The sequence below is a fragment of the Podarcis tiliguerta genome (genome assembly GCF_965153285.1).
Source record: "Podarcis tiliguerta genome assembly, chromosome: 8".
Classification (NCBI taxonomy): domain Eukaryota; kingdom Metazoa; phylum Chordata; class Lepidosauria; order Squamata; family Lacertidae; genus Podarcis; species Podarcis tiliguerta.
The window spans coordinates 58,387,794-58,412,557 of NC_139541.1; the positions used below are offsets into that span (position 1 = coordinate 58,387,794).

General features: G+C 47.6%; 1 protein-coding gene and 1 long non-coding RNA gene across 4 annotated transcripts; one reads left to right on the forward strand and one right to left on the reverse strand.

Annotated features, from left to right (window-relative positions):
* Positions 1–1,468: 1,468 nt before the first annotated feature.
* Positions 1,469–24,760, reverse strand: SMIM12 (small integral membrane protein 12). 3 transcript variants are annotated; one of them, XM_083453283.1, is made up of 3 exons: positions 24,671–24,760; positions 18,263–18,372; positions 1,469–2,479 (listed from the first exon to the last, which is right to left on the reverse strand). In XM_083453283.1, exons 2-3 carry the CDS (start codon positions 18,267–18,269, stop codon positions 2,184–2,186), a joined length of 303 nt encoding a protein of 100 aa, XP_083309409.1. In that variant the 5' UTR covers positions 18,270–18,372; positions 24,671–24,760; the 3' UTR covers positions 1,469–2,183. The 3 variants fall into 3 exon arrangements, with proteins under 3 accessions (XP_083309409.1, XP_083309408.1, XP_083309410.1); XM_083453282.1 differs by lacking the exon at positions 24,671–24,760 and adding an exon at positions 19,995–20,074; XM_083453284.1 differs by lacking the exons at positions 18,263–18,372; positions 24,671–24,760 and adding an exon at positions 5,105–5,187.
* On the forward strand, positions 5,396–9,013 carry LOC310683388. The gene is made up of 3 exons (XR_014514392.1): positions 5,396–5,582; positions 6,426–6,489; positions 8,622–9,013. It is a non-coding gene; the product is annotated as an uncharacterized lncRNA (long non-coding RNA).
* Positions 24,761–24,764: the final 4 nt, after the last annotated feature.

Below are 24,764 nucleotides of genomic sequence, written 5' to 3' on the forward strand. Positions count from 1 at the left end.
GCGCACGCGCAGTCGTGTCTTATGTTCTACTCAGGATGCGAACAGGACTCCGGAACGGATCTCATTCGCATCCAGAGGTACCACTGTCCTGTTTATTTGTCAATTAAGATATGTTGTGAAAGTGCCACCCCGAGAACCAGGCTTGTAAATATCCATTCAGTTCTGATTATAGATTAATACAGGGCTGTGTGGGCCAACAGGCTATGGAGTTTGCCATCCTTATTTGCAAAGCTGCCACTACATCAAAGGAGAACTAGATGCACAAGTTCCTCCGTGTGTGAGGACAAACTCTGCAAGAGCCGAGCTGCTGGAGATCAAAGCATTAAAGCAGGCTTCCTCAAACTCAGCCCTCCAGATGTTTTTGGCCTACAACTCCCATGATCCCTAGCTTGCAGGACTAGTGGTCAGGGATGATGGGAACTGTAGTCTCAAAACATCTGGAGGGCTGAGTTTGAGGGAGCCTGCAGTCGAGGCTGCCTTCCACTTTGCTCTTCAGATCACTTATATGCCATGTGTGAACAAGTCTGCAGGGCTGTAGCTAAACTGTGTGGACCTCAGCAAACACTGAATCAGAGATCACCGAGAGCTCCTTGCAAACTGCTCTGAGCATTCTAGAAAGAAGGAAGAAGAGCAGGCTAAAGAAAGTCATTCTTCATAAGGCGTCACATAGTTGGAATTCACTTGTACAAGAAGCAGCAATGGCCACCAACTTAGATGGCTTTAAAAGAGGACTGGGCACACCTGTGGAAGACGAGGCTATCAACGTCTACTGGAGACAGAACGCTTCTGAATACCAGTTGCTGGAAAACAAAGGAAGGGGGAGCATTGTTGCTTGATGGCTTCCTAGGCTAGGGGCATCTGGAGAACAGGATGCTGCCTTAGATGGGCCACTGGCCTCATCCAGCAAGGCTCTCCTTGTGTTCTTAACACATAATTAAATCACATTTGTTAATTAAATTAATCATAAGTGGCATGAACACACAACAGCCCTCAGAAGAACTCCACTCTTCCACAAACTAATTAAAACACAATCAACGTTGCAAGCTTCATGTGCATTATGAATGCAGAACATAAAATATTGAGGCTAGGGCCCTAAGCACGGCAATGTGGAAGCAAGCGTCACTGAAGTAACGGGATTTAAAAATAAAATAAAACAGAGTTGTTTGAGGAACAGACCAGTTTCTAAAGCCCAGTTGGATAACAGTTGCTTTGCTCCACTCCAGGGATGGAGCCTGTAGCCCTCCACATTTTACAAGCTATGTTGGCTGGGAGTGACCTAAAGGGCCACAGCTTCTCCACCTCCACACCATCCCTCTTCCCTTCTTCTCTTCCCATCCCTCCCACACACACCTAACATGGCGCTTTTTACTTTGACTCTGACCCTCCAGATGTTGTAGGACTGCAGTTCCCATCAACCTTAACCAACACAGCCAATGGTCAGCCACCTACAGGAAATGAAAAGACCTGATATTTTCCAAACTATTTTTTATTATTTTTCAGTTTCAACAGCAGGCCCATGTCCAAGAAGTCAGCAGACACACACACAAAAACACACCTCCCCAAATCCTGCACATGGAAATTGCTCAGAAAAAGAGATGTATCTTTGCCCAAGTAGCAGCAGTGTGGAGAAGCTCAGTTGCCATGACATGTGGCAGTTACTGCTCCTGTAGCACCCAGAAGTCTTGAACAATCTTTAAGGTCACTCAAGACCTAAACCAAGAATTGGGGCAAGGTGGTAGCGGTCTCCAAGGCCACCAAAGCAAGGGATTTCCCCTACTTGAGGGGATGGTGGTACCATATTTCAGAGGTGCTCTTTTAAAGTGAAATCCTGCCTCTGCCAGCATATGGCAAGAGAGAGGGGATCCTGCCTTGTCCTGGCTGAACCTTCGCCAAAGACTGCAGGGGTAGTTCCATCTCTTGGCCGATAACCTCCAAGGAGAATTGGTCATTCTGCTGCCAAAGGCAAGAAGTGCAGAGTCACAAAGTCTGCCCTCCACCTCCAATGGGTCTCAGTGGCTTTAGCAATCCTCCAATGGAAGCAAAAGTAGGATGAAGGTGGCGAGATTGGCGGAGAAGTCATTGGCTGGGTTCGGTGGGCTCAAAAAATGACAAAACCAGGAAACTAACAATCAAGACCGCATGGAACCAATCAAAAGCCCCATCCGTCAAACAGGACAGCTCTGCTAGTTCTTCTCAGGACGGTTCCGGTTGAGCACAGCTTTGGGAGCAAACTCCAGCTTGTCCTTGAGGCTGACCACCTGGGTGAGGTCCTTTCCTGCACTCTCCTGAAGCTTGCGGTCTTCGCGCCTCTCCGAGATGCTCTTCTCATCCTCAGGTGGCTGAGGGGGTGGCTGGCCACGGATGAACCACTCGAGGTGGTAGCCCACCGCCCCGACCACAAAGGCCACAGGGAAGGTGACGTAAGGGGCGTAGGCCCGCACTGTTGCCCACAGGACTGGCCACATGGCTCCTGCGGGTCCTGCGAACATGAAAGGAGAGCATGTGAGTTAAGCGTTCTTACCAGATCCTGTCTTCTGAGACGTAAAAGGAATCAGAGCTTAAGCAATCTCTACGAATACTTTTTGATGGTGCTTCTGGTGCTGGCTTTTAATAGCAGGGCTGAGCAGCCATTTTCATAGATCAATGGGTATTTTTATGCTCAGAACTGGATTCTGGAGGAGTAGGACAAACAAGGACAGCCTGATTGCTCTTTCAAAAAATTAACTCTACAAATGAACCTGCAACAAAAGGTTGCACTGTGGAGAGCTACACCTTCTTCCAGGATATTCTATCCACGCTCCTTTACAGTTTTCCACCCTCAACGGTCAGCCAGCATTCCATGCCCACTGGGCATGTTCAGCTCTCACTAGGATACTTGGGGGGGGGCGTTCCCCATGGTTTCCCCCCTCTATTTTTTGTTGTTGTTGTTATTCTTCTGAAAACTTTTGGGTCCCCGAAAGGCAGCCTAGTCCCTCCATCTTGCATGTGGATGGTGCCATTTGCCTGTATCGGTATCTGGCACTCAGATAATTGAGACAGATAATACAATTAAGCCTTTAAGATGCCACAAGACTCGTTTGTTGTTTTTACTGGATTGCTGTTTGAAGTGCTGTCACCCACCCTGGCCTCGCAGTTTGCAGAGAGCTGGAAATAAAAACGAATTTATTTATCTAGAGCATAATTACCATGTCCAGCATAACTCACAATTCACAAACCTACAGAAGCTGTTCAATGCATTTTCCTGCCCTCCTTGTGAGCTGGTCTGAAGCATCTGGCTGGCCCCTGGCCAACCCCACCTCTTCTCAAGAAGGCTGTTCACACATTCAGCTATGTTAATCTTCAAGTATCAATCAAACACACACACAAATTCACTTGGTTAGCTCTTTTGGTGGCTTACACTGGTTCTCAACTCTGCCAGTTTAGGATTCCCCTAGAAGGCAGGAGCAACATGCCTACTTAACCAGAGAAATTTACTGTTTAGGAATAAAATATTTACCACCAAAAATTTAAACACTCTACAGTTTTGTGGGACACAGTAGAGAGAAGATGGAGGCAGTAGAATTGATTTCCATGAGTTTGCGTTAGGGTAGCGAACTCTGTCCTACTAAGGCTTATCAGGATTCTTCCCCTTAACTTGAGTCAAGGCTCACTGTTTCAGCAGAAGGCCTTTCCTTCCGAATAACTCTGGGGCCACATTCACACTATACATTTCAAGCACTATGAGACACTTTAAACAGTCATGGCTCCCTGCAATGAATCATGGGAGCTGTAGTTTGAAGAGTGCTAAGAGTTGCCAGAAGACCCCCTATTCCCCTCAAAGACCTACAATTTCCAGAGCGGTTTAACAGTCAATCCCTCTTCAAAGGGAACTTCAGGAATTGCAGCTATGTGGGGGAATGGGGGGGGGGGTTGAGATCTCCTAACAACTCCTTACAATTCCCAGAATTCTTTGGGTGAAGCCATAACTTTCTTTTTAAAAAAGTGGCATCATAGCACTTCAAATGCACTTGTGGGATTCTTTATTTACTGAATTCATAGTGTGCCCTTCCTCTCCAAGGAGGCACCCAGTACAAAAAGCAAAGGGCACTCTAGAACAGTTTAAATAATCTATAAAGAAGCAGCTACAGTTAAAATAATCATTCCATCTAATAATCTCTCAGGGTTGCCAGATTAAGGTGGCCAGACTTCTGGAGCGAGGGATTCCCAGTCCAACCTCATCCACACCAGGACTTCTGGGTGGGAAGTGGGGAGGAGGGGAACCCCAACCCTGCACGTTGTCCCTGCAGGGGAGGAGAAAGGAATTGGCAAGGTCAGCAGAGGAGCTTCTTGCTCACTTCCAAAGTGTTTCAGTGCCATCTGAATCCACCACCCCTTCACACACACCCAGTACCGGATTTACATATAAGCTAAACAAGCTATAGCTTAGGACCCCACTCTCTTGGGGGCCCCAAAAAAATTAAAGGGGAAAAACCTGGATGTACATTTCCAAAATATAAGATAAAAAGCAATTAAAATAAAACCTACATACAGCAACAGTGTTTTGTGTTGTGTAGGCTCTTATGATGATGCTAGCCTGCTCCCTAAATTACTTTGATAAAATACATATTTTGTTATGTGCAAATGGCTTTAGATACCCATTAGGTCCCTAAATTATAACATAGCATATTCAACACAAAAAACAGCAGCAATCTGTTGTTGACAAAGGACAGCTGGACGTATAAAGGGCCCCATTACCTTCAGTAGCTTAGGGCCTCATCAAACCTAAACTGGGCCCTGCACACCCCCCACCTCCGAGACACCCACCCACTCCACCGACTGCAGTCTCGCCAAACTCCTAAGGCCCAACTATTTCCCCCATTGGGCCACAGCGATGCCATGGGAGCGGCCTCTGGGATCTGGGGTTACCAGCGTCGGCAGACAAAACCTCTTTGGGCGGTGTGCTTCAGCACACTCAGGTCCCCCACGCTGCGCACCCCGGAACTAAAGACACGTGGCCGGGGACACTAAGCCTGGGTGTCCATCTGGCACCAACGCGAGCGCGCACGGAGGGCGCCGGCTGCTTTCCCCTCCTGCTCCCGACGCCGCTCCCCGACCCCCGACTCACCTCCGCCGCCACCGAGCCAGGCCGCCCTCCCGCCCTGCTTGGACTTGATCCGGCGCGCCGCCGCCTACTTCCCCGGCCCTGGCGCTCGCTTCCTGCCGCAGCTCCATTGGCCGCCGCGCTTCTCCTCCCGCCGGCGCTCATTGGCGGCCCTTGAGGAGGAGGCGGCCAGGCCGGCCGGAGAGGAAGCGGAGCCGAGCCCGAAACGAACGCTGGAATCGGGTCTCAGACGGGCGGACCTGGCTGAGCCTCGGAACCTTTTCTCCGCGGCGTTCGCAGTGCAAACGGACCTTAATGAACTGTTTCCATAATTCAGATGATATCTAATATTTCTAAAGGATCGACAGGGCTATCTATGTTTTTAATGCAATCGGATACGTGCCTGCTGAAAGATAAAATCCCACTGAGTTTCGTTTCGAAAGTGTTGGTTTTATCGGCATTTTATTATGAATATTTTAGATTTTATATAAACCGCCTGGAGGTTTGTTTGTTTAATTGAGCGATGTATATGCCTTATGGGAAAAGGTAAAAGGCGGATCTAGACGGCCTTTAACCCAGACCCTATGCCTTATTTACTTAAAAAAAAGGGGGGGAGTAGTGAAATAGATATGGTTGTGAGTGAAGTCTATTGATCAGAGGGTTTTCACCAATTACATCTGTATTTTGCAAATAAACTTCCTTATTTATTTTGGTAGTGAGGCTGCAATTATTTACTCAGCTTTAAGCCCCATGGGAATCCTGTGGGACTTAATCTTGGGAAGCGTGCATAGGATCGCAACATCAGAGTGCAATCCGATATGTGTCTATTCAGGAGTAAGCCCCGCTGAGTCTAGTGGGTCTGACGCCCCGGTGAAACGTGCATCGGGTTGTGGAACCTTCCTTATCGTAGCGACCGCCAGACCTTTCGGACTACCGTTACTATACGTAATGCCTATTGGCTTTGTTTACACGGCCTGATGGGAGTTGTAGTACAAAAAATCGGAGTACAGGTCGTGGATGGCTTTTCACCAATGTGCAGCTTGATTTCCCTGTTTATTTTAAGGAACGTTGCAAAGTAGAACGAATGTATCTATGAGACTGGTTGATGGTTAAATATTTTGATCTAAGAGCGCTCCCTTTGCTAGGACAGCAGATGTTTTATTTTTGCATTATAAAAAATGTTATTTCTTTTTCTTTTGTTTGTAAATTAGTGGATGGCAGACATCCTCTTATTCTTTAAATCAAACACAACCTTAGACAGGTTTGATTGATAAAAACTATGCTTAATGAGCTAAGGCTGCCAAAGGCGTCTCTATTCCAAAGCCTGTCATTCTTATATTTACAGCTTTCATCCAGTGACACAAAGGTTCTCCTCCCTCAACATTCTGTCTTCACAACTACCCTGTGAGGTAGGTTCAGCTGCTGTGTACGCACCATACATTTAAAACACATGGCTTCTTTAAAGGATCCTGGGAACTTTAGTTTTTTAAGGGTGCCAGGGCCAGTAGCTCTGTGAGGGGTAAACTTAAGTTTGCAGGATTCCTTGGGGGAAACCATGTGCATTAAATGTATTGGGGCTGTATTCAAGTAAATGATTGCACTAGCAGAAGCCAGTGCAATGGGATTTCCCTTCATGCTCCCCCACCCCCAGCCACCCTCAATTTGCTTGGGAGGGTTAGAAGAATCCCCAGGGGGGAGTGCATTTTGTTGGGCAAGCTGTGTTGCATCAAGCCCACAGTGTACTGCATATGTATCATCCAGCAGGGGCATCCCACAAGGCGAGGTGAAGCCATTTGCCTTGGGTAGCAGATCTGCCCCACCCGGCCCTGCTCTTGCGTCTCTGCCACAGTGCGGTTGCCCTCACTGCTGGTGGCCCTGCTGTCCAGTGAGGTTAATGATTGAATGGGAATCTGGGTTTCCACTGCCCTGCTTTTGAACTCTAACCACCACACTGGCTTTTAATGGGGTTTTATTCTGAGCAGACAGGTATAGAATAGCTTTCGTTTGTTTTGCAACACTTCCTCTATGCTAACACCAGAGGGGCTGTAATACAACAAAAGCGGGACAAAAATAAGCCAGAACTTTTGTGGTATGAAAAGTTGCAAAATTCCATCTGGATATGCACTGAAGCAGTGTGATTGCCCCCAAACATTTACAGGTGCAAATAATACTGAAAGCGCGATCATGTGTGACCCCTCTGATAGCATCATGAGAACAAATCATTGTTAATGCACAATAAAAGGGACACAACTTCCTGCAGGAACAAAGCCAATGGCCCATGTAGTCCAGCATCCTGTTCTCACAGTGACCCACCAGATGCCCCTGTGGGAAACGCACAAGCAAGACCTGAGCTCAAGCGCACTCTCCCCTCTTGTGGTTTCCAGCAAGCTTAATGTTAAAACAAAAAGGGTTCTGTGGGTGGCAATGGTAGCCCCCCTCCCCACCTCTTTGTGTTATATTGTGCTCTTTTAAAATGGTCTTTCCGGATGCTCTTTGTGGGCGAATTTGGTTAGTGTGTGATTTTGCTGACTAGACTCCTGAGTCGTATTTTATCAGCTGTCCCGGTTCAGGAGGTGCAAAGGGTTTACATAGTGACACATTAGTGCCACACCATGTCAAAGCATTCAGACAACCTATCACCTCAGAGTTCTTCCTGAGGAAGAATTATCACCTCAGTCGGTGCCTTGGATAGCTATCTGAAGCCCTGTCTACACATGGGGCGGAATGAGCTGGAGGAATTCTTGATGGGGTGAACTATATATACTGCTCCACACAGTAAGTGGGGGTTGCTATTTTGAAATGCCTCTTCCCCACCTCCACCCCCCCAAAAAAAACCCAAAGTGCAAGTAAAAAAAGCTAGCACCTCAGGGAAATAGGATCCAACCCAGCTATGTCCCTGGCACACTAATTTTCTACTTGCGGGGAGCTTTGAGTAGCATAGGGGAGTGTGCAGGAACATGAGGCCCTGGCAGGAACCCTGAAGCGGCACAGTTTGTTCCATCCCCTCGGGACTCTACAATCCCACCACTCCACTGCCCCACACTATTCTACTGCGTGTGCAGAAGAGGCTTGGGCCCCACACTCCTTGGCTGCTGCGCTCTGCGCAGCAGGGCCAGGCAACGGATCAAACGTGTGGGAGGGCAGTGTGACAATCTGTCTCTTTCCCTGAGAGTCCCCAGCCTCTCATCCGAAAGCACCAGCTCGAAACAAAGCAAGCACTAATTAGCCAATTAGGGGCACAGAGGCAGGGAAATTGGGAGTGGGGGAGATCCCGAGGGGGCTTGCCTCCCTGACAGCCTTGTCAGCTCCTCCGCAGCAGCTTCCCCTGCAAGGGGGGGCACTTGTGGGCACCCCCGCCCCTTCCTCCCCTGGGCAGCTGTACTCCATGTGACCCTTCTAGGAAAGGCGGTGCAGGGAGGGAGAAATCTCTGCTCTGGGGGCTCCAATTAATTGAATCTTGGAAAGAAAAAGAAAGGAAGAAACTATCAAGGAAACTTCCAAAGTCAAAGCTCACATCTTCCCTTTAACTGTCTTTCTGCAGCTGCAGTCCAAGAATCACAAGAACAGAGGAGGCTGTCTAATACTTCGTCAGATCTTGCACTCTAGCTCTGAAGTGTCCACACTGACTGGCAGTGGCTCTCCAGGGTTTCAGGCAGGGAGTCTCTCCCAGCCCTACCTAAAGATGCCAGGGACCTAGGATCTTCTGCATGCAAGGCAGAGGCTCTACCTCTTTCTCTATGGCCATTGGTCCACTTGGCTCATCATGGTCTACATCAGAGGCAGCGAACCACCCCATTCATTTTATTTTATTTTCTCAACTAATACATCACAGCTTGACACCTGCAGGTTCAGAAATACTTGTCAGGCTGTTTGGCGAAGTCTCACATTTTTGTTTAAATTTCCAGTCTTCTGGCTTTGTATTTACCACCCCCTTAAATTTCCAGTCTTCTGGCTTTGTATTTACCACCCCCTTAATTTGGGTAGTCTTGTTTTGCTTACAAACTGTTAGGCACACTCAGCTACTCTAGTTTACTGTTAGAGAAGGGACAGTTTACAAGGAGCCTGTTTATTTCAATGGCTTGGGCAAGCCGCTTGTCTATAAGAAACATTCAAAGTGGCTAACAAACTCCTTCTGTTGTAACAGAATGAATAAAGTATAGTCATACCACGGGTTACAGACACTTGAGGGTGCTTTTTTTCGGGTTACAGGCCCACCAAAACCCAGAAGTACCACAACAGGTTACTTCCGGGTTTCGGCGGTCGCACATGCACAGAAGCACTAAATTGTGCTTTGCGCAGACGTGCCAAATCGCAACCCGCGCGTGCGCAGACGCACCACTGTGGGTTGCGAACGTGCATCCCGCACAGATCACGTTCACAACCCAAGCGTCCACTGTACAGAAATAAATAGCAGCAGCAACGGAACAAGAAGACAGCAGCACCAGGAGCCTATCAAAAATCATAATGACAATACGCAACTAAAAGCTTGCTAGGAAAACACGAGTCTTGAGTGCCTTTCTTAGCTGGGTAGGTTGGAAATAGATGAGTAAAACATAAAGGAATGTAAATTGACAGCAGGTTCTGCAAAGAGATCAGCAGCACCCCAGCTTAATATTGTCTCTAAGATTTAGGAAGGGCTATAGCTCAGTGTAGACTAGAGCATCTGCTTTGCATGCCACTTAGCCTAGACAGTCCTGAGCCCAATAGTAGGGCACACACTCAGCATGCAGAAAGATCCCCAGGTTTGAACCCCAGCATCTCCATTCCCTGTTGGAAAACCTGGAGATGTATTGCCATCAAGTACTGAGTTGCTGCTGTTGTTACTTAATGAATCACCTTTTACATACGTCTGAAGGCAATTTCCAAACATGCCATTAAAAACATGCCATTAGATAGTTTTTGGGGGGGGAAATCACACCTAAGTCAGAAACCTTTTCATCCAGCTGGAAAAGCTTGTTGAAACAAACATGTCTTTGGTTGTTTCCAGAGAGTGAGTGCCTATGGTGTATCTCAGCAGTGTTGCTGTTCCACAGAACGGGGCAGCCACACTGAAAACTGTGGAATGGGCTTCTAATATTTTGGGGACTTTAAGCAAACCATGCTTAAAGTCCCAAAGACCATGGTCACCTCTATGTTGCAGTCTCTCAAGTAACCTAGTTCTGAGCTGCATAGGGCCTGCATATGTTAGTACCCAAACCTTGAACTTGGGGAGATGCGCCAATGATCTAGCTCTGTATATGGCAGCTTCCTGTGTTCCTATAAAACAAATGTCATATTCTTTTAGCAATTAGTCCATAGATATACATCCTTCTTTCCCCACTCTAACAGCAAATTATGTTAGAGTGGCCAAAATGACACCACTAAAAGCAAATAAAGCAAGAATGGAGAGCCTGTAATCCTCCAGATGTTTGTGGACTACAAATCCCATCATCCCTGGTCATACTGGCTATGGATAATGGGAGCTGGAGTCCAACAGTATCAGGAGAAGCACAGGCTGAAACAAAGCAACCCCAGAGGAGCAGTTCCACAAGTAGAAGACCAGACAATCCCCAAAATTTGAGGTCCTGGTGAAGTTTGCTAAACTCAGGCCTGGAAATGAAGTTCCGGGGCATTGCTCCAGCCCCATGAAGAGCAACAGCAGGGTATTGGTGTTGTTGGCATTGGTAAAGTATCTGAATGGGCACAAGAAGTGGGCTGCATTTGACCTGCCAGATCACAAACTGAACAGGCTTCATGAATGGGATTACGAGCTGCTGCTGACAATCTCAGGGATCTAATGATCTCACCAGTTCTTAAGTTAATATCTAAGGGGTTAATATTTAAATCCACTCCCAAGGGATCAACACCAACATGTGATCCATTCACTCTTTCATAATATGAAGGAAACATTCAAACTTGGAGCAGATTGGCATCGCTGCTTTGACTGTGCATGAATTTTTCAAAGCCCCAAATTAAATTTTCATTCTAATTTATGTAGTTGTGATAAAGGAGGGCTTGGATGGAAGCAACGGATGATCTAGTTATCTCTCTGTATATCTTTGGTCGGTCCCCCACTTAGTAACAACCGACTCCTCCTTAGTTACCGTATCTGCTCCATTTGCACAGAGACTGGAGAGAGCCTGAAAGGGTGAGTGGGTGGGTGGGTGGGTGTGGGGGGAGAGAGAGACAGAGAGAGACCTAGCAGCACATAAACCTGAAGCCAAGAAGGCATTTTGCACATGCTCAGAAACTGTGAGCCCTGCATCTTATACTAAAGAGTCCATTGTTTCCACAATCCCATTTTCTTATTTGTTTTATTAATATGGAAAGGAAAAGAAAAATTAGGAAATTGGAAGGAGAAAGAAAAATATAAGAAAAGTATTCATCATCATCAAATAATGCTAATCACCATCAGTTCATATTGCAAGTACTGTGGCCATCACAACGTGAATCATAAATTAAACATTCGAGTTTAATCAGCACTTCAGATTTCCAAATAGATGTCCACGTGAGATTGACACCTATATGAAAGCCCTTTGAGCGTAGCCAGGGCAGTGAGGTCCTCAAACCATTTCATAATAGATCGTGGCAGTGTTATTTTTCTAGAAAAAGAGCTGCCAGAACTCACCATGAACGTCTCCCTTGTTCTCTTATCCTGGCAATGGCACCCACCTGAGAAGTTCTGGAACTGAGCTCCAGCAAGGTCTGGCTGGAAAAAAAAGCCCTGGATGATGGGCATTTATCTTTCCAGGCTCAAAATACAGTATAAGTCTTTTAGCCACCATAAAAGCTCATAAAGGTAAAAGTACCCCTGCCTGTACGGGCCAGTCTTGCCAGACTCTAGGGTTATGCGCTCATCTCACTCTAGAGGCCGGGAGCCAGCGCTGTCCACAGACACTTCCGGGTCACGTGGCCAGTGTGACAAGCTGCATCTGGCGAGCCAGCGCAGCACACGGAACGCCGTTTACCTTCCCGCTGGTAAGCAGTCCCTATTTATCTACTTGCACCTAGAGGTGCTTTCGAACTGCTAGGTTGGCAGGCGCTGGGACCGAACGACAGGAGCGCACCCCGCTGTGGGGATTCGAAACGCCGACCATGCGATCGGCAAGTCCTAGGCGCTGAGGTTTTACCCACAGCGTCACCCGCGTCCCAAAAGCTCATAGGTCCACTTAAAAAAACACCAGCACACGTTGGCACTAGGCAGCCATCATCCCATCTTGTGGAAATGAATAACATAAAGATGCATTTGGTTTTGCCAGACCTGAAGCCACAGTGTCAAGTGAAAGATACATTGGATGCATCCTTATAGCATTAGTCCATCTAGCTCAGTATTGTTGACCAGCAGTGGATCTCCAGGATTTGAGACAAGGATCTCACTCAGTCCCTCCCTTTTCTGGAGGGTGAGAGCCACTCCACCCACTGTCAAAATGGGATGCAGTGCAGGAAGTTCCCCTTTCTCCTGGGATTAAGCCCAATTCCACCTTCCCTCCCCCTCCTTTTTTTAATGCAGGAACCTTGTACAACTCTTAATAACATGGCACTGGAAATGGAAGGAAACTGTTCCCGTCTTTCAGGCTTCATTTTATCGCTAACGGCAAGTCACAGAATGGTACACAGCAATGCTTTATGTTGTCTTGTTTGCAAGAGAGAGTGATGCTGGCTTTGGGTAGGCATGTGTGCCTTCATACTCATATGTCAGCCTTCCTGGAGATGGGGCTAGCCATGATTTTTGGACTATGGTCCTATCCAGGGACTGCCTAAGCCTGATGGGAATTCTGGTCCAAACTTTCTGGCTGAGGAGGGGCTCGAACCCTGGTCTCCCAGGTCCTAGTCCAACATTATAACCACTACACCACACGGGGTCAGCATGATAGCAACTCTTCCCCTTCCGCTTCCAGCATCCGGCCCCTCCTCCCCCGTCACCCTGACAGCCTCTGTATCTCTGTTTCTCATTGCAAAGGGCATTTTCTCTTTCCTGTTGCTTACATCATGCCAGTGGTTAACCTACCCCAAAAAGCTACTGGGCAGAGGGTCTGATGTTTTGCAGATGGCTTACCATTATCAAACAAACCAGGCCATTACCAGCCTTTTATTTCTTCAGCACCCAGCCCCAGCAAGCCGTTGCCCTGAATTTATGAGTTTGCTTGAATTCTAACCATTCAGTGAATGTAGAGATTATTAAAAGAATCATAACAATATATTAGGCAAAATTGCATACAGATGGGTGCTTATTAAGAGAAATGTGAGCTAAAATGCTGGTTAATTCTTTCATGAGGTTTTTTTTTTTAAAAAAATGGCAAATTGATGTAGAACTGAACTTAAGATAGAAAAATGAGAAACGGAGATAAACAGAAACTGAAAATGTCCCCATCTCTAGTCACAGGTGGTGTTTGTTCCACATAACTAAAGCAAATTCTATTTCTGTTCCCCCACAGGCCAAATAAGATGCATTCTGTGCAGAGTCCAGGAGAAAAAACAAACATAATTTGGGAGCTCACAGCTTTGCCGGCTGTGGCTAATGGGAGCCGTGCTCCAAAACACGGAGGGCACCAGGTTGGCAAAGGCTGATCTGGTTCTGTAGGTAGGAGGGATTTGCCATGCTATGTCAGACAAACAGTCCACCTAGCTCAGTGTTTTGTTATCTGACAGTGGCCGAAAGCATCCTAGGAAATGTTGGTAGAGCAATCAGATACAATACAGGGTAAAGGTAAAGGGACCCCTGACCATTAGGTCCAGTCGTGGCCGACTCTCGGGTTGCGACGCTCATCTCGCTTTATCGGCTGAAGGAGCCGGCGTCCAGCTTCTGGGTCATGTGGCCAGCATGACTAAGCCGCTTCTGGCGAACCAGAGCAGCGCACGGAAATGCCATTTACCTTCCCGCTGGAGCGGTACCTATTTATCTACTTGCACTTTGACGTGCTTTCGAACTGCTAGGTTGGCAGGAGCAGGGACTGAGCAACGGGTGCTCACCCCGTCGTGGGGATTCGAACCGCCGACCTTCTGATCGGCAAGTACAGGGTAGGGACTCCTTATTGGCAGGGCCACCATTTTTGAATCCTGGGGGAATGGGAGGCAAGGATTTATTTATCATATTGATATCCCATCATGTAATGGCAATGGTGTAGAATAGGGGTAGCCAATATGAGGGTTCCCTCCAGATGTTTTCACCAACAATTCTCACCTGCCCCAGCCAGCATTGTCAGCAGTCAGGAATTGTGGGAGTTGCAGTCCACAGCATCTGGAGGGCACAATGTTGGCTGTTCCTCCACTATCCTGGTGTCCTCTGGAGGTTTTGCTGATGGGTCCTGCAGCCCAAAATATCTGGAGGGCACTAGACTGGCAAAAGCTGGCATAGAGCTGCTAAAGTGATCTGACCCAGATCTGCTGGGCTTCCCTCAGGATATTCCATCATGGTCCTCCAGTATATCAGAAACCTTCATTGGGATTGCATCATAGAGAGGTGAACAAAGAACCATGGATTGGCTACGCTGAATAATGATGGGCTGAGTAGCTCTGTTTTTCTTTTCTTTTTTTGCATTCCCTTTCTTTAGTAGTGCACAGTCAGGGCTTAAGGAGTTGATTACCTCTTTGCACTCTGGGCCAGCGATCACTGTAATTATTATTATTAGCAAATTATATGGCATATTGAAAAGGGAGGCAGGCGCTGTCGAAAGGAATAAATGGGGAATAATTGAACAGCAAGTCTTGCACATTCCTGGAAAGAATTTTACTTCTTCTGCTCTCAAGGAGTGACAGCTAAAGGTTTAAGGGCAGGGGGGCCTTTGCCCTGCTCCTTGCTCTATTGGGGTATCTGTCTGTCTATCCAGTGCCAGCTTTTGGGCAATGTGGGTGCCCGCAGAGGGCACTGAACTGAGGGGGGTCAAAATTGAAAAGAGAAGATCCATAATTGAGACTATACGCCAAATTTTGGCCTTGCACTAGGTGCCATATTTAATTGCACACCTGATGAACTCTCTTTCAGTTAGTTACTTTATTCTGCAGGAATTCAAAAGCCAGTTTGAGGAAGCAAATTGGGCTTCTGGAGGGCTTCTGCAATATTTGCATAGTGGTGGCTGGTGAAGGGGCCCCATTCACTCTCCCATCATAAATGGCTATATGCATAAATGGCTTCATGGCTATATGTGCCAGTTTCCCATATGTCCAGTTGCACCACCTGCCTTTTCTGACATCTGCCTTGCACAGAACTGGGGCTCACTGCAAGTGGGTGGTGACTTGCCGGCACCTGGCATGCAGAACAGTGAATCAAGCAACCTTGCAGAATCAAACAGCAAGCAGATAATGTCTCCAGTGATCTTTGCATTCCACAAAAAATATTCTGCAGTTCGTTCTTATGTATCTCTGTTGAGTCTGCTCACGTATCATGGGGGGGAGGGGACTGCCAAATGGAACTCACAAACAGAGAAATAAAAATTGGTTTAGATTATAAGCAGCATGCCCAGAGAGATATTTGCCATTTCCATTTTGTACCTTCCCATAGTTTGGGAATTGGTTATATCTAGTTAAAGGCAGCACTCTTTGTACGTTTGCTTTGATGGACTGTGCTCTGCAAATCTCTTGAAAGCAGCTGAACCTGCATGTTTGGTGGGCATGAAAATGGAGTTTCTTGACTCTCCCCCACCCAACTCTTTCTCTCTCACACACATACACAAAGACACTCAAAGGAAGAATGGAAAGGCCCGTGTCCCTTGGTCCGAATAATGGGAAAGTGAGTATGATGCACTAGGATTACAGCTCAGTTGCAGTTCAGTCCCAAGACTTGGTAAGAAATGAGGAGAGAGAAGAGAGAGACCTGGAAAGCAGGTAGCCAGTTATAGTGGACATTCAATACAAGGTGCTATAATAGCGTTGTGTACACAGCTCAATGGCACAGCACTTGCTGTGCATGTAGAAGGTCTCTGGCTCAGCTCCTGTCATCTCCAATTAAAAGGACCCGATAGCAAGTGACATTCTGCTCGAGACCCTGGATAGTCACTGCCAGTCAGAGTAGACAGCACTGGGCTAAATCAAGGGTGGGAATACTGTTGTACTCCGGCTGTCATGGATGGGCTGCAGCTCCCATCAGGTCAGTCAACATGACCAATTATTAATTAATTAATTAAATTTGTAAACCGCTGTTCATTCAAAGATCTTGGGCAGTTCACAGCATCAAAATACAAAATAAAACCACAGAACATAACAGAAACAAGAACAAAAACAAAGCAAACCAACAACCCCCTTCTAATAAATACGTTTAAAAGGGCATAGGCTGTAAATCAGCCCAAGGGCTGGCTGAAGAGGAACATTTTCGCCTGGTGCCTAAAGATGTATAATGGAGGTGCCAATGAGGAAATGCACTCTGTACATAATCGGAGGTACTCTTGTTCTTATGATTTCATCTGTTTCAAAGGTGAAACACAGCCCTGAAAACAGATTTTGGAATTTATATAGGTCACCACTGAAGTTCCAAACACTTATGAATGGCAATAGCTACATAAAAGAACCAATTCCATTCATTGAGAAGGAAAGCAGAGTGTCATTGCCACCACTAGAAGGCACTCTGGCCCAACAGGCCCATTCAAATCTTTCAGCGGAACAGAACAGAGAGCGGGTTAATTTCCATTGACTAACCTGGCGCATCTAATATGAAGGCATCACTTTGAAATACATAGGGAGGTGAGATTCCTTGAATGTCGTGTCCTGCTCATTAGAGCCAACAGCCAAATTTTGCCTAAAGCGAAATTCTAAAGCAGATACAGATATTCTTGCTTGGATGAAACATCCGAAAGGCCAAAAGGATTTCAGTAACATTGTTAAAGGTGGGGTGCTCCCAAGTTTCACTTAGAGTGAAATTTTGAGGTTGATGTTTAGGTCCCTGCTAAACAACAGGGAAGTTCAAGGAAAACAAAAAGTTTGGACTAGTGACAATTCTCTGGATTTTTTTTTTTTTTAAATGGGGGGGCATTCCTCATAGCCACATTGCTAACCCCTTCTTAACACATTTATGCAAATATGGGTCACCTCCAGATTGTCACTATTTGGGGTTGGGAGGATTCAATCACATACTATTTGGGTTTGCACAATTAAAGTAGATTAAATGGCTCTGGCATAACAAATCCATTTTTTAAAAAAAGAAGAAGCAGCAAGTGGACCTTTCTCAGTTAGGAAAGTAATGGAGAAATGCATCCGAAAGTGTGGGACAACACTTGATAGATAGGAAAATGAATAACCTCCATGTACACAAATCCAAATGATAATAACTCAATACAGACCAGATATGCCCACTGGGACTGGAAGGACAGAAGGCAGAGAGACCAACAGTAGGCAGAGGCAGAGCTAATGTGAGGGACAGTCATCTATCTCCATCCTCTGCCCTCCTGAGTTGTATGTAGCAACCTGGAGACCAAGCAGAAGGAAGCTGGCCTGCAGCAGAACTCTCTTGACTGGTGGTTGTAAGTGACAAGGCAGGCTGGTGTGGATTGGCTGAGGGCAGGCTGAGGTTGGTGGGGCAGTGCCCCAATTGCCCCAATGGGCCAGCCTCCACGGGTTAAACCTTCCTGCATGCTTCGTGCAAGCATATCAGGATGAATGCTCAATGAACAAGTCATCTGGAGGAGTCCATCAGTTGAAAGAACCAACCCCTCTCGTATTGCATTTGCCGTAGGACACAGGCAGCAGGTTCAAATCCACACTCAGCTACCAAACTCTCCCCAAGTGCCCCTGGGGCAGTTGCTCTCATCCTAACATTCCTCAAAATTCCCCACAGAGTTGCTGGTGGAATGAGCCACAGGCCCTGTGCTGAACAAGTGGGAAGACAGGAAAGGTGGAAATTAATTAATGTATCTATTGATTGTGAATAAATTTAAACAGGAATTGGCTTGACATAGGAAGCTGTCTCCTATAGAATCAGGCCATTGGTGCATCTAGCTTTTGTATATACTGTCTGGCAGCAGCTCTCTAGCTGTTTATTTCATACAATTTATTTCATAAAATAAATTTAAGCTGCTGCACATGGAAGTTCCATCTTGCTAGTATAACCAATAACAGTATAACATTAACAGTTCCAAATAATGTCATGTAACCTACTGCGGTGGTAAATTAACTGCAATGCACTTCTGAATGCAAGCTTCCCTTAATAAGGGAGTGGCTCTGGTTTCGCCTTGCTCCTTACATGGACAAAGGGAAAATCTGTGGAGATTTACTTACCCATCATGTGCTTGGTCAGGATAGGGGTGTTAGGTGCACCTAAATGTTGGCTATCTCTGCATGTCAAAGTGATCAAGTGATGGGCTCTCTGAAACCATCCAGGCTTCGCCCTACATATATGATGCAACAGGGTCAAGCAAACATAAGTTTTCAACATACCTGAATGAATAAAACCATTAGATCCCTCCTTTTAGATCAGAACAGCTAAGGCTGCTGTTTTCAACTGAGTTACGTCTTCCAACCTTTAAAGAGATCTGGGGAAGGCAAGTGTTCCACAGGTGTACTTCTCCATGGGCTTTTGCCAGGGTGTAAAAATACAGTCATCTGGCCTGGTTGAAATACACAAGGTCAGCTCTGGGTTGGAAGGGGTGTCCAGCAGAATTCTCTCTGGTAGGCTCCTCATATACCAGCGAGCTACAGTGGCAGGTTGCCATATAACTTTCCCACAATGCCCAGGAGTGCTTGATGTAATGACTTTCTCCCTCTGGCATCATGGGAGATTTAAATGGCCGCCCACCACTGTTCATGCCTGGTTGCCCAGAGCAGGTATCAGTGCAGAATGGCCCTGGTGCAGCATGAGGACCCAGGCGGTTGCCCAAAGTTGCCTGCTGTTGATACCAGGCCTGGGAATATGGCAGCTTTAAGAGCAGTGAAAGCCAAGGATGCCTCAGGCCCCTAATTCTGAGGCCTGTACCTCAGAAGCAGGGCCAGCCCTCCCATGAGGGCAAGGTGAGGTGACTGCCTCAAGTGGCAGGATCCACCAGGGAAGCAGATCCCAATGCCAATCTTTCCTCCCTCAGTTTGTTCCTAATGTAGATCTTCCCTCACTCCTTCTCCCCTGACACCATTTTGGGGTCTGCCTCATGTGCCAAAATGTCTTGGGAGGCCATGCTCAGAATGGATGGGTGTTCAGGAGTGAGGGCAGAAAGCCGTTTATGGATCTGCCCAGTTCTGGATTCAGACATTGTTAAGAATTTAAGAACATATGAAGAGATTTGCCCAGTTCCCGAGAACATCAGAAGAACCTGTGGCCCATCTAGCCCAGCCTCCTGCTCTCATGGTGAATGAGATGCCCTTAATAGGAAGCCCCAAAACAGGAACTGAGCACAGCAGCACAGGCCCCACTTGTGATTCTCAGTAACTAGCATTCAGAGACATACAGCCTCTACCAATGGAGGTAGAGAAGAGCCATCCTGGCTAGTAGCCATACATAGCCTTCTCCTTCATGAATCTGTCTAACCCTCTTTTAGAACCATCCAAGTTGGTGACAGCCTCCTGTGGGAGCAAGTCCCACAGTTTGTGTGAAGAAGGACTTTCTTTTGTCTGCCCTGAATCTTCCGACATTCAGCTGCATTGCTAGTGGAGAGGGAGAAAATATTTCGTCTATCCACTTTCTCCACCTCTTACATAATTTTATGAACTTCTATCATGTTGCCTCCTCTCTCTGAAACTAACGCCTTTTCTCTAAACTATAAAAGTCTCAAATGCTGCAACCTTTCCTCATAAGGGAGTTTTCCATCCCCTTGAACATTTCAGTTGCCCCTTTCCAATTTTACAATATCCTTATTTAGTTGGTCTCCAACTCCCATCAGCCCCAGCCACCAGGACCAATGCTCAGAGATTATGGGTGTGGCAGTTCAGCCACCCTCTGGTGGACCCATACGAGTGTCATTAAGAGGTGGTCAGTTTTCAGGAAGGAGGTTCTGGGTCCTCCCTCTGTCCTTCTGCTCACCTCAACCCACCGCATGCTACCCATTCTCAGCTATGTGTTGCCGCAGGGTCCTATCGCCTGGCAACCACGGGTTGCCTTGCTCAGCCACTTCCATGTTGAGATGATGTTGCTAGGCAACCGCCATTTGTTTTATTTATGAGTGTTTAAAATAATAATAATAACAATAATAATTCTACTCTGCTTTTCTTCCACGAGGAAGAAAACAGATAACAGTGTAGAAATATCAAAACAAACTAAAAGAAACAACAGAAGAAAATGGTACAGTGGCCTTTCCCAGGTCATGCTAGCTAAGGCTGATGGGAGTTGTAGTGCAAAACATCTGGAGAGAAACTTGTTGGGAAAAGCTAGTCTCGAAAAACATCAGCAGTTAGAACAGAAAGTGTAGTCAATAAGGCCCAGGAGGAAGGTAGCATCCTCATTGGTACAGCTTCCTCCAAAGGCCTCTTTAATGTCCAGGATGCTTAAAAGACTGCCTCACCCGCTGCATACCCAACCAATTACTGTATTCTGCAGGAGAGGGAAGGGCCTGCAGATACCGTCCTATCAGGAGGTCCGTTCTGCATTATGTCAGAATGGGGCCTTTAGTGTGGTGGCACTTGTCCTTTGGAACACCCTCCCTGTTGCATATCAGACAGAGCAGGTGCCTTCTCTGTGGTCTTTTTGATGCCTGCCAAAGACATTCCTCTTTCAACAAGCCTCCTAAGATATTTATCTCAGTTGTTGCCTGTCTTGGAATCAATTTGATTTATGCATGTCCTGTTGTTTTAAATCATTTTTAAATCTGTATTTCTCTCGTTTTTATATCTGCAACTGATTTTCTATGTTGTGACATTGTAAAACACTTGGGGATGCCTGACACAAAGGGATTCATAAATGAAATAAAGAGGAGGACGTGGCCATGTGTTCATTTTGCACAGGTACGCATATAAAGATGGGGTGATGATAGAGACCTCTGTAGAAATCATTCCTGAACTTGGGTGGCAGAGCTCTTTGTGCTTTGAGCCGATCCAGCAGGATTCCGTGGTCAAAAGCCACACACACTCTGTGCCTTTTCTCCAGATAAAGGTCTAGAAAACAGGTATCATTCAAGAGTGCTTGCAGTTGCATTGCCACCAACTTTAAGGTTGTAAGCACAGGAGCATGGCCTTTGTTTTGTGTGCAGATGATCCCTGGCCTCTCTAGGCAGAACCAGAGACAATCTCTTCCCCAACCCCTGGAGAGATGCTACCAAGCAGTGTACTGAACTAGCTGGGCAAATAGTCTGTTCCAATATAGGGCAGCTTCCTGTGTTACTATCAACTCCCCCCCCCCCAAAAAAAAACAGGTATTAGCAAATGGGCAATAGTTTCCAAAAACCATCAGATCCTGGTCAGGTTTCTTTAGGAGTGGGCCGCATCACTGCCTCCTGGCTGGCCTGCTAGCACTCAATTACCAACCACCTGGCTTTCCTTTCCTTGGCCCTTGTTTCTTGCCTACCTGCCTGCCTCACCCTTCTTTGGCACCAGAGCAGCTTAGCCAATGGCAGGCAGAGACCCTTTAGCCGGTCCCATTCCTCTGCGACATTCAGAGCAACTCAATCAGTTGCTGCTACATAGAAGCTTCAACAAAATCCTTTAGCTCAGGGACAGTGTTCCAGGAGCCAGGGATGGACGGGGCCAGAGGCAAAAGTGGGAAGAACAATAGGTGTGGCTCTCACTTTGTACAGTAAGCCACACAAAAGACAGAGGTTTGCAGAGTTGACTCAAGACAAGTCAACTTCCTTCCACTGACCTCTGACCTGGATAGGGCACACCTCTGACCTGGATAGGGCAGGGTGCTTACAAGCAAACAAGCAAAACATGGGAAGTAATCTGAATAAGGGGGCCTGCTTCTTGTGCTGCAATCTCCTGAACCAAAGCCAAATGAATTTGGCGCATCCGTAGGGTTCAGCATAAATGCCACAGATATTGCCAGGTGCTTGCAGCTAAAGCAAAGGTGAAGAACAACAGGCTCAGCCGGTCAGAGGAGACCCACTGGAGTCTCTCTGGGTTACATCCCACCCCAGCCTCCTTGAGTGCTTTTGCCTGGCTGGAAAGTTGAGCTACAACAATGTCTCTTGCTTGCTTGGATGGAGGCTGGGGAGGTGTGTGTGTGAAGATGTTCAAACCAACCTCCAGGGCTGGCCCTCCTGTTAGGCAATGTGAGGCATCAGCCTTAGGCTGACTTTGGGTGTCTTGAAAGGACAGCAGGTGGTTTTGTTATTAGGTTTGCTATTATTGCACTTTTCATCACCAGGAAGGAAGACGAGGTGCTTGCTGGATGTTCTGCCTCAGATGCCTAAAGTACCTGCTGGCCTTGGCTGCTAAGTACCTTGACCTGGGACAGAGAGAGAGCCTGGCTCACTGCTTCAGGCAGCAAAATGTCTTGAGTCGACTCTGCAAACCTCTGTCTTTTGTGTGGCTTACTGTACAAAGTGAGAGCCACACCTGTTGTTCCTCCCAGTTTTGACTCTGGCCCCATCCACCACTGGCTCCTGGAATACTGTACTTGAGGGAGAAGGCAGGCCCAGAGGAGAAGGCTGTTCCTGCCACCCAGTTCTTCCCAGAATTGATAGCAGCTACAATTTTAGAGTGGAGTCCACACATCCAAAACAGATACTTGGGCTCACACTAAGATAAGTCCTGTGCCCAGAGCATAGTCACTCACCTTTCAGTTCTAGAATGAAGTAAAGCCCGGCACCAGCAACTGGCAACGTTGTGGTCCCTCTGCCTGGGGCCCTGTTCCAAGCCACTGGGTTGAAGACCTGCCATTTAAAAACTCCCCACAATTCCACAGGTGCAACTTCACTCCAGGGGTTTGTAGGAAACAAGTGCTTGCTGCTCCTGGGGCCCCTTGGAGGAATGACGCCATTTGTGCCTTTGCCACAACCAAAGCCAGGGGATCAAAGGGGAGGAAATGTTTTGTTTTGATTGCAGCGAATGATTTATGCTTGCTAGTTGTTTCTTTGATTTGAATGCATCTGTGAATTCGAGATTTGTTTTGTCTGGTGCCTTTTGGAGTTATTTTTATTTATTGCTGTTGGAAATCTGTGCAGCACATGCTACTTAGGCCCTTTGCTCCTATCAGCCTCAGGCCCCTCCATACCCTTTAATCGGGCCTGGGAACCTGGAAGCCGCCTTGCATGGAGTCAGATCATTGGTTCATCTGGCTCAGTACGGTCAACACTGGCTGGCAGCAGCTGCCCTGGGTTTCAGGACTGGGTCCTTCCCAGGCCTACCTTCAGATGCCCGAGACAGAACCCTGGGCCCTTCTGCATGCATAGCAGGTGCTCTAACACTGAGCCGTGGCTGGAAGCTCATCTTTTAAGGAACATTGAGGACTGCCTTATGCCACTGGCATTGTCTGCGCTGGCTGGCAGCAGCTCTCCAGGGTTTAAGGCAGAGAGCCTTGCACACTCCTACCAGAAGATGCTGAGGGCCCTTCTGAGGCCCAAGCAGGTGCTCTGCTACAGAGCTCAGGAGCTCCCCCTGGCGGAAGTGGCTGGAGTCTTGACCCCGCCAGAGTGAGTCCACTCTCACTTGGCTGAGCTGCGTGTTGCAAGAATCCTAGAGGAGGGCTCCTTCTGAACTGCCCCCGCCTCCACCCCACCCCACAGTCCCGAGGGAAATTCCTCCCCGCTTTGCCAATCCCCAATGGCCAGGCCCTGCCTGGGCGAGACCCGCGGTGCCTTCCCCCTTCCCTTCCTCCTCGTGAGCTTTGATCACCCTCTTTTTCCAACCACGTCTCTTCCTTCCACCACCCCATCCCGAAAAGGCTCTGCCTCTTCCACCACCACCACCCCGCCCCATCCTGCTGCTTCTGTAGCTGTGTAACAAAGCAGAAAAACAGCAGGCAATTTGTTCCGAGTGCCTAAAAATAAGCAGCGCATCCTCGCTTCTTGAATGCAAATCTCTTCTTCCCCCCCACTCCCCCCCCCTTCGCAACATCTCTTGCTCCTGGGCTGGGCTGTTGGAAGGGATGTTCTTACATCGGATCTTTTTAAAAAAAAGAAAAGAAAAAGATTTTATTTTTTGCTCACACTCTTGTGAGCCATAACGGCTCCGGATTCCCATTGCAGAGAAGATAAAACAGAGCCCAGGAGAGCTCCGAAAGCGGGGAGGAGGGGGGGGGGTTGAGGCGGCGGAGAGAGGGCGGGGAGGGGGCTGCAGGTTCCACGAAGCTCGTGTCGAGATGCACGGCTGGCATTATTAACACGCAAGGCCGGGCCAGTGTGTGTGTATGTGTGTGCGTGTGCGTTCGCGTCCACGCGCGTGTGCGTGTGAGTTGCCAGCGATAAAAGGCCGGGATCGTGGCCTTCCGTCAAGGAGAAGTCGTGTAGAGTCTACCTGCCAATCAAAAAGAGAAACCCCCTCCTCCCCCGCTCTGCCCAGTTCCTGGGAAATCCACCTCCGCATCTTCGTGTTGTCCCCTCCCACTCCCACTCAACCGGCCCCCCCTCTCATTTTCTCTGTGGTTCAGTAAGTAAAGGAACCTCAAGCCTCATCTTCTTACTATTAACCCATAGATCTGCAGTGCAGGGCTGGAGAGGCAGAGAGACAGAGAGCATCTTTGAAGGAAGCATCCACGCCTTCTCCTCTTCTCCAAATCGCCCCCCTCCCCGCCCGGCTTTCTTCCCTGAAACACCTTCCTTCCCATACCTCAGTCCATCGAAGACCAACTTGGATCCTGCCGGCTGGGGTGCTCGTGTGAGTGTGTGGAAGGGCCGCTTCTTCTCAGAAGGACAGACGATAT